This window comes from Armigeres subalbatus, chromosome 1 (assembly GCF_024139115.2).
Source record: "Armigeres subalbatus isolate Guangzhou_Male chromosome 1, GZ_Asu_2, whole genome shotgun sequence".
Classification (NCBI taxonomy): domain Eukaryota; kingdom Metazoa; phylum Arthropoda; class Insecta; order Diptera; family Culicidae; genus Armigeres; species Armigeres subalbatus.
Genome location: NC_085139.1, coordinates 28,215,515 through 28,225,131, shown reverse-complemented (window position 1 = coordinate 28,225,131; position 9,617 = coordinate 28,215,515). Strand labels below are relative to the sequence as shown.

Below are 9,617 nucleotides of genomic sequence, written 5' to 3'. Positions count from 1 at the left end.
TTGTCGGCTTACAACACAGTACGCCAAGAAGATTCGCAAATTCACTGACTGACGGCCTGGACTCAAGAGAGCCAATCTCGTTATCGTCATTCCTTTCCAAAGCGACCCGCTTTCAGCCATGCCCTCTTTAAACCACAACCACTGTTTTGGCGGTCAATTTTTATCACGGATATCCAAAAAAACTATCGTTTTCGAATGTAAAGCAGCAATCGATCAGCAGATAGAACACGTTCTTTTAATTGTCCGCAACAACTCGTAAAACATCAACAGCACCAATTCCATAGACCAGTGTACTACCCATAATCGCATATCAGTCTTATCTTTGCTGAATTTCCTATCCCAATGAGACCGATATTCGCTTGTAGGCAGTATCGAATTCTATCGATATTTTGTTTGAAAACCTTACATAATATCTACATTACCTACAACTTATAAAAAAAAGTAACGTACCACACCTCCGTTTTACAGATACTCAACAATATCACATTTAATCGATATATTGGGACAGCTGGCGCCCACCGTATTCCTAGTCCTATATCTAGAGTCCTTCTCGTTCAGCAGCTTCCTGAAGATCGGCAAAATGGCCGTATCGCCGTCCAGGAGCTCCGACTCCGAGCACGCCCCGTACAGGTTCGGCTTCGAACTGGACTCCTTCTTACGGTGCCGTATGTGAGTGCTTCCGCCCGTTCCGCTGGACACGGAGTGCTTCTTCTCGGGGGCCACGTTCGGCGTAGAATGGTGATGCGAGTGCTGCGATTTCGACAGTTTACGTGAAGTGATCTTGGTGGGAGTGACGCAGCTGCCGGCCGGCACGGTGACCGCCACGGAGCTGCCCGTTGAACACACGGAGGAGGGGAAATTCTGATAGTCACGCTGCTCACGTTCGCTATCGGTTTCGCTCTGGCAGGCGGTGCTTTTCTGTTTGTGCCGGTGCTTGGTGCGGTTCTTTTCCGACACGCTGCGCTGGATGGGTCCGGGTGACGTGGTGGTGCTGTTTTCCCGCTCGTGGTCGTACTGAGCTTGTTGTTGTAGTTGCTGCTGCTGATGCAGTTGCTGCTGTTGAGGCGTCGGATGTCCGTGATCCGGACAGCGCGATTGCCCCCTAGGCGATTGTCTCTGCTTGGCATGGGATAGGGTGTGGGTGTCCCAGAGATCACTCTGTGACACGACGAAGTTTCCCTTCAGTGACGATGTCATCTGGACGCTGACTCGTCGTGATTGATCGTTGATTTGCTCTGAAAAGATCGAAATTAGATTTAAGCTCTCATGGTAAGATTTTTGAAACGTACCCCTACTCTTTCCAACGGATTTGGCGTGGTGGCAAACTTGATTAAGCTCGGTACTTGAATGATTCAGTGAAGTAGCGGATGTGCAATTGACTTGAGTGTTTGATTTGGTGATGTTCTGATAGGGACGATCGTCGTCGAGTCGATCCTGAAAAGGTCGGAGAATATCAACTATTTAATAATGTGCAATTAAACAGCAGAATTACCTTCGTTTGTCCCGGCGAGTACTTCGAACTGACCATCGATTCCCGTCGAACGTCGTTGAACATGGGTTTGCTGGGGTCCTGTGGAACACTGGTGCTGCTGGCAACACTATTCGATGTGACCGATACTTTGGGTGCGATGACTTGATTGGCAGTCGTCATTACCGTTTGAGCTGCTGTAGTGACCGTATTTGTTGCTGCAGTCGCGATTATGGATGTAGTCGTAGTCTGGATCGCCCCTGGTCCAGACAAACTGTTTACTAAATTACTCTTCGGAACAGAGTTACTAATTGTGGCAATTGGTTTAGTTGGCGCTTCTTCGCCGGGCAGAACAACTGTAGTTTTCTTTTTCCTGAAATATGTAGATCTGTGTTAATAAGTTCGGCAGTGGATCAATGTGCAGATTTACCTTTCCGGTCCTACGGAGTCCAAGGTGTCGTTGCTTGACACCAAGCTTCCAATGGAAGTAAATTCAGTCCCCTCTGGAAATGGAACGAAACATTACTTAAAAGTGTTAAAACTTCTCATCAAACCCGTTATACACACCACTTGCATAATCCTTCTTAACCTGGATCTTCACCGACTCCTTGTTGACATCTGGCTCCGAAGAACAGGTCTCCAGTCCAATCCACGCTCTGGCGTCCGGTCCGAGTCGCTTGATCAAAGCTTGCAGTTCAGCTTCCTTCTCCATCAGCACCTTCCGGAAGCGACAGTTGGTTTGTTTGACATCTCGCATCCGTTGTTCCAACTCGCACGCAGACGAATCTCGACGGTTTTTGGACATTGGTCTTAAAGTTGCGCGAACCTTTTTGTCCACAACGCCCGTTGGGTTTCGCTTCAGTTCGACGAACTTGAATGAGAGGTTCAGTAATGACATCTTATTGAAAAAAGTCAGTATTGAGTGATGGCTTACCTTCGGAACAAACACCAGACACAGCGTGGCCGTCGTACAGAAGATGATGAACAGCGATATCAGTATGAAGACGGCATCCTTCCGATCCGACAGGACCAACGCAATGGCGGCACCCATGACGCACATGATCACACAGTTGTACACGGACATTCCGACATGCTTGGAGTCGTTGAGGGCTGGAATGGACACGTGTCGGGTTTCCCAGGCCAAGAAGGCACCGAAGATCAGTAGCAGGCCCTTGTAGGCGTAGATCACACCGACAAAGATGGTCATCTTGCTGGACTGGCAGTATTCGTTCTCCTGCACGATGATGACGTCTTCCAGGGTGGGATGTTCCTAAGAATGAAAATTTTTGTTATAGATATTGTTTGTGTGATAACTGAACAGATTTATTTGCTCGGGAGAGAACGATGCGAACGACAAATAATGAAGAAACGGTGTCGGGGGTCATTTGGCTGAATGCCGTCTGGCCGAATGCCATTTAGCTGAATAGTTCAAAAAATTCTTTAGATTGGGAGTGTGTAATGAGACGTAAATAGTGAGAATTGCGTGAACCGTATATCGAGATGTGAGGAATGAAATATTTCGCATTTCTTGCAGAAGGTAAGACGTGGGAAGTTAGAAGCAAATAAAGCAGTAAAGTGAGATGTGTGAAGTGAGAAATGAGAAGTTAGAATTGAGAAATGAGAAGTGAAAAGGAAGAATTGAGAAGTGGGAAGTAAAAAATAAAAAAATGCGAAAATAAGTGATAAGTGAGAAATGAGAAGTGAAAAGTGAAAAGAGAGAAATAAGAAGTGAGAAGTAAGAAGGGAGAATTGAGAAATAAAAAGTGAAATGTGAGAAATGAAAAGTAAAAAGTAGAGGAGTAAAAAGGTGGTGAGGAGAAGTGAAAAGTGAGAATTGAGGGGGTCAAACGCAAAGAGCTGAAAGTGACAAAAAATCAGTTTAAAAAAAATTGGTGTAACTTTTTTAAATATATTTCCGTTCCATTCAAAACGTATCGCATTTTCACATTTTTTATAAATAACGAACAAATGTTATCAATATATTGGCGCAAACCTCTAAAACCAAAGCATTTTTTGCTGTAGTGACTCAAATTTTACCAAAATGTCACTTACACCCCACTGCTCAAATCCCCTCAATTGAGAAGTGAAAAGTAAGAAGTTAGCAATGTGAAGTAAAAAGTGATAAGTGAGAAATGTGAATAGTGAGAAATAAGAAATTAAAAGTGGAAAATGGAAAGTGAGAATTGAGAAGTAATAAGTGAAAGTGAAAAGTAATGCGAAATTTGATTCCCTTTGACTCCCTTCATTCATCTTCCTTCTTATTTCTTCATTTGTCCTTTCGTTTTTCCTCTTCTTTCTATCTTCGTCAATCTTCGTTATTTATTCTGCCTTCTCTCTTCTTCTTTCTCTCAACTCTCTTACTACTTTTCTTTCTTTCAGCTTCCTTTCATCTTTCTACTTTTATTTCCTTCTTACATTTTACTTCTTTCTTTTCCCATTTGCCTTCTTCCCTTTCCCTTCTACCTAATTCCTTCTTCTTCTTTTTTTTCTTCCACATGTTCTTGTTCTTTCTTCCTTATGTTGCTCATTCTTACCTTTTCCATCTCTATTATTCCTTCTTTCTTATTTTTTTTCTTTTTCCTGTTCTTATTTCTCTTTATTTCTTTTTCCGTCTACCTTCCTTCTTTCTCTTTCCATCTTCTTTCTTCATTGTTTCTGCTTCCTTCTTCTATTTTCCTTCCTTTTTTACGTCCTTTATTTTTTCTTCTCTATTTTGCTTTTCTTCCTTCTTTTTCTTCCGCCTTCTCCCTTCTTTCTTTAATCACATTCTGAAATTTGAAGAAAAAAACTCCTTTTATTTATCATCCTTCATATTTCTTCATTCGCCCTTTCCTTATCCCTCTTCTTTCTATCTTCGTCATTCTTTGTTGTTTATTCTGCCTTCTGCCTTCTTTCTTCTTCTTTTTTCTACTCTATTTCTACTTTTCTTTCTTTCAGCTTCCTTCCATCTTTCTACTTCCTTTTCATTCTTACATTTTACTTCTTCCTTTTCCATTCTGCCTTCTTCTTTTTCCCTTCTAACTAATTCCTTCTTCTTTTTCTCTTCTTCCATCTTTGTTCTTGTTCTTTCTTCCTTATTTCTTTTTTCGTCTGCTTTCTTCATTCTTTCTTCTTTTTGCTTTTTTTCCTTTTCTCCCTTCTTCTTCTTTCCTTCTTACTTATTCCTTTTTCCTTAGTCCTCCTATATTCTTCCTTTTTCTTTCTCTCTTCTTCCTCCTTCTTTCTTTTATGTTCCTTCTTATTTATTCCTTCTTTTTTTACTCTTTCTTTTTCTTTCGTCTTTCTTTTTTCTTCGATCTTCTCTTTTCTTCTTTATTTTTTTCTTGTTTCTTCCTTTCTTCTTCTTCTTCTTTCTTCTCTCTCCCTTATTCGTACTTCCATTTTCTTTCTCGCTTAATTATTTTTCGTATTCCTTCTTGCTTCTTCCTTCTTTGTTCCTCCTTTTTTTCTTCTTTCTTCCTTATTTTTCGTCATTTTTACCTTTTCCATCTCTATTGTTCCTTCTTTTTTTTCTTTCTTCTTTCTTCTTCTTTCTTCGTTCTTTTTTCCTTATTTATTTTTCCATCTACCTTGCTTCTTTATTCTTCCTTCTTCCTCTTTCCATCTTCTTTCTTCATTGTTTCTGCTTCTTTCTTCCTTCCTTTTTTACGTCTTTTCTGTTTTCTCCTCTATTTTTCCACTTCTTTCTTCTTTTGTTTCTTGTTTCTTCTACCTTCTTCCTACTTCCTCCTTTCTTTCATCATATACTGAAATTAAAAAAAAAAAACTTTTTTTTTTCTTTGCCTCCCTTTATTCACCATCCTTCATGTTTATACATTTGTCCTTTTTTCCTCTTCTTTCTATCTTCGTCATTCTTTCTTGTTTGTTCTGCCTTCTTTCTTCTTCTTTCTTCATACTCTCTTTCTTCTTTTCTTTCTTTCAGATTTCTTCCATCTTTCTACTTTCTTTTGCTTCTTACATCTTACTTCTCCCTTTTCCCACCTGCCTTTTTCCCTTCCCCGTTACTTGATTCCTTCTTCTTCTTCTTTCTTCTTCCACCTTTGTTTTTGCCTCCTTCTTACTGTTTTCGTCTGTTTTCTTCATTCTTTCTTTATTCTGCCTCATTCCTCTTCTTTTTTCCTTTTCTCCCTTCTTCTTCTTTCCTTCTTACTTATTCATTTTTCCTTAATGCTCCTCTATTCATCCTTCTTTTTTCTCCCATCTTCTTTCTGCTTTCATGTTCCTTTATTTATTTATTCCTTCTTTCTTCTTATTTTTCCTTTTTCTTCTTTCTTCGTCTTTCTTATTTCTTCGATCTTCTCTTTTCTTCTTTCTTCTTTTTTCTTATTTCTTCCTATTTTCTTCTTTCTTCTCTCTTCCTCATTCCTACTACCATTTTCTTTCTTGCTTTATTCTTTTTTGTATTCCTTCTTGCTTCTTTCTTCTTTTTTCACTTTTTCTTCTTTCTTTCTTATTTTTTCTCATTCTTCTCTTTTCTATCTCTATTGTTCATTTTTTATTAATTTTTTTTTTTTTTCTTTATTGAAGTACATAGCCGTAAAGTTAATACAAACTGTATCCAGCTACTTATCTGGTGAATTCAATTTGAAGTGCAAGCATCCCTAATACATTTAACCTAACTTAACATTTCTTACTACTGTTCATTATCACTAATGTACATTTTTAATCTCCTTTTAAAAATATTTATATTTGTTTCATTAGCAAGATTTCTTGGAAGTGCATTAAAGCGTATAATTCCCGTATAAAATATGTTTCGAGAAGCTAAAGTGGTGCGAGGCCTGCTAGTGAAATATCTGTCTCTGTTCCTAGTCATATGAGAATGTACATCGGTCGCAGGAATAATTTCAATGTTGCTTTTTATAATTCCATTTCTTATTTTGTATATAGTGTATATTATGCTGAATTCATGTAGATTATGCAGAGATAAGTATTTAAAGTTATATAATGCAGTTGTGGGGTATAGTGTAGGCAGACGCCTAATCGATTTCATAACAGCATTTTGTAAAACTTTCAATGTATTTAACTGATTACTAGCTGCAAAGCCCCAAATAGATATTAAATAAGATAAATGAGGAAGAATGTAAGAATTATATATTTGCCAACAGCTTTGTATTCCAAGACATTTGCGTACTCTCTTAATAGCAAACACATAAGGAAGAATTCGTTTCTTTATTTTATCTATATGGTTACACCATTTCAACCGATTATCTATGATCAATCCAAGATAATTTGTTTCTTGTATCTGTTCTAAATACACATCATTTATAGTTAGTTCAAAACTATGAGTGATATTGCTGTTTGTGAACAACATATATTTTGTCTTCTTAGTATTTATTGACATTTTGTTAGCAGTAAACCACTGGTGCATAAGATTTAGATCATGTTGCATCATTTCCTTTAGTGAATCTAAGCTTTTTGCTTCATATTTGTTAACTGCATCATCCGCGTAGCATTGTAAAATACCTTTCAAAGGCAATTTTAATAAATCATTGATGAATATATTAAACAAAAGTGGTCCCATTATGGAACCTTGAGGTATACCCGAAGAAATTATCTTAGGATCACTTAATGTGCCATTGACGTAACAAGTTTGTAAACGATTTGAAAGATATGAAGAAATGGTTTCTATAGCTGAAACGCTCAATGCGTAATATTTGAGTTTTGCAATAAAAATGGTATGAGAAATTCAATCGCAGGCCTTTTAAGATCAATAAAAATGCATGATACATATCGACCGTTGCCTAACCCTTTGACAACAAAGTTAATAAGTTCAAGAACTGCTGATTCAGTATTTGATTTAGGTATAAATTCAAATTGATTTTGGTGTGATAGTTGCTGTGTCATTACTTTTTCGGCAACTTTAGAAAGTGAAGGTAACACTGAAATCGGACGATAATTAGCTGTGTCTAATTTATTCCCTGCTTTATATAGTGGGATCATTTTTGCATGTTTTAATACATGATCAAAAACAGAAATTTAAATAATTTTATTCACAAGCTCTGTTAACTTTAAAGTTATATAGCCTTTGCACTTTTGTAAAAATCTAACAGAAATTTTATCAAGACCACTAGCAGCACAAGAATTCAAATTATCGATCCCGTTTACAATAGTTTCTTCTGTAACACTAACAAAATCGAAGACAGTGTCGACTTCTGGTGGCATAAACAAGTGGAACGATACTGTTGGTGATTGGGATGTGTATAGTTGACCGATGTTTGTAAAATAATCGTTAAAACAATCGGATATTAATTTATTGTCGTCTAATGTCTCTCCATTGTGTTGTATTGATAATTTCTGAGCAGAATCTTTTTTTTTCTGTTGAAATACCAGTTCTTTTAATAATTCCCAAGTTTTCTTCCCATTACTTTTATGACTTTCTATTTTAGATTTGTAGTAATTCTCTCTGGCCATTTTTGTTTTGTTTCTTATTCGATTTCTCTCACTAATATACTTCCTTCGCAAGTCGTTTTTCAATGTAGAATCTATTGGTGCCTCCTTATAACTTTTGAAAAGCCTGTTTTTATGCTCAATTTCTTGCAGTAGCTCTCTTGTGATATACGGTTTCCGTATTTTGTAAGACTTTTACAAACAAATTCTTCTTTATTTTGTTCTACTAGCGATGTTAGTTTTTCAGTAAGGCTACCAAAACTATGACATTCATCTATATCATGATGTAGCGAATCATTCAGAAATCTCTCATATCGGATACAGAAACTTTTCTCATGAACATCAGGTTTGGCAATCTGTATTTCTACAGACAGTATAAGTGTTTTATGGTCTGATATATGACATTCGGTGTCCATTGTAATCAAATGTAATTTATTTTCAAAATGGTTACTGATGAAGTGGTCTATGGTAGTGGAGATAGTGTTGGATAAACGAGTTGCATGTAACGGATTCAAACTATTGAGAATAATATAGCCTAAACTTTCTACTCTACATCGATAGTTTGTCACAAGCTCATTAGAGCCATCCAATAAATTCAAATTGAAATCCCCACAAACTATCATTCTTTCAAAATTTGAAATCAGTTGCTCAAATTTATCAATAAATAAACAGACGTTTCTTCCTGGATTATACACTCCCATAACTTTTAGGTTAAAATCTAACAAATCAATTACCAAAAAATTGTTGACGTCGTAATTGATCTCTAGTATTTTTCTTCCTTCCTTCCTCTTCTATCCCTTTATTTTTTCCTTATTTACTTTTCCGTCTATCTTCCTTCTTCATTCTTCCATCTTCCTCTTTGCATCTCCTTTTTTCATTGCTACTGCTTCTTCCGTCTACCTTCCTTCTTTATTCTTGCTTTTTCCTTTTTGCATCTTCTTACTTCATTGCTACTGCTTCTTTCTTCCTTTCTTTTTTAACGTCCTTTCTTTTTTCTTCTCTATTTTTTCATTTTTTCCTTCTTTTTCTTTTTGTTTTCTTCTACCTTCTCTCTACTTTCTTCTTTCTTCATTATATTCTTCCTTCATTCTTCTGTTTTCTTTATTCTTTCTTTTCCGGTCTTTCATCTTCTTTCTTCCTTCTGTCTCATATTCAACCACTCACTACTCACTTTTAGAAATTTCACTTCTCACTTTTCGAAATTTCACTTTTCACTTTCCAATTAAAGCCTGTCCACGTTAAATTTCGGACACCCATCATCCCACGCGATTTTTCAGAGTTTTCACAAACCACTGAGGAGATCAATTTACACGACAGTTAAATCTCTCCGCTTTATGTTATTCTTTCAGCGGGTTTTCCTTCTTGTCCAAAGAGATAAAATGGCTACAAATTAGTTGGACATAGTCTCAGTGTCCGAAATTTAACGTGGACAGGCTTTACCATCTCTCATTTCTTATCTCTTGCTTCTATTATGCTCACTATTCACCACTACTTCTCCTTTCTCGCATGTCACTACTCACCACTCACTTCTCGATTGTCATTTCTCACTTTTCATCACTTACTACTTACTTCAAACATTTTATTTTTCACTTCTCACTACTCACTTCTCTCTTGTTACTGCTAACAGTACTCACTTTTCATTTCTAAGTACGCACTTCTCACTACTCTGTAACCACTTCGAACATCTCATTTCTTCTTCTAAGTTCTCATTTTTCGCTAAGCGCTTCTCATTTCGAATATGTGATAAACCTATAAATATTGA

General features: G+C 37.0%; 1 protein-coding gene across 1 annotated transcript in view; it reads right to left on the bottom strand.

Annotated features, from left to right (window-relative positions):
- Window positions 1-247: 247 nt before the first annotated feature.
- LOC134223149 (gamma-aminobutyric acid type B receptor subunit 2) overlaps window positions 248-9,617 on the bottom strand; it is a 128,278-nt gene continuing 118,908 nt past the window's right edge. Inside the window, exons 8-13 of the mRNA XM_062702290.1 lie at window positions 2,403-2,738; window positions 2,036-2,339; window positions 1,899-1,971; window positions 1,493-1,841; window positions 1,290-1,434; window positions 248-1,235 (exon numbers count right to left, since the gene is read on the bottom strand). Of these exons, the coding sequence (XP_062558274.1) occupies window positions 463-1,235; window positions 1,290-1,434; window positions 1,493-1,841; window positions 1,899-1,971; window positions 2,036-2,339; window positions 2,403-2,738 (1,980 nt within the window). The 3' untranslated portion in view covers window positions 248-462. The remainder of the gene's footprint in view (window positions 1,236-1,289; window positions 1,435-1,492; window positions 1,842-1,898; window positions 1,972-2,035; window positions 2,340-2,402; window positions 2,739-9,617) is intronic.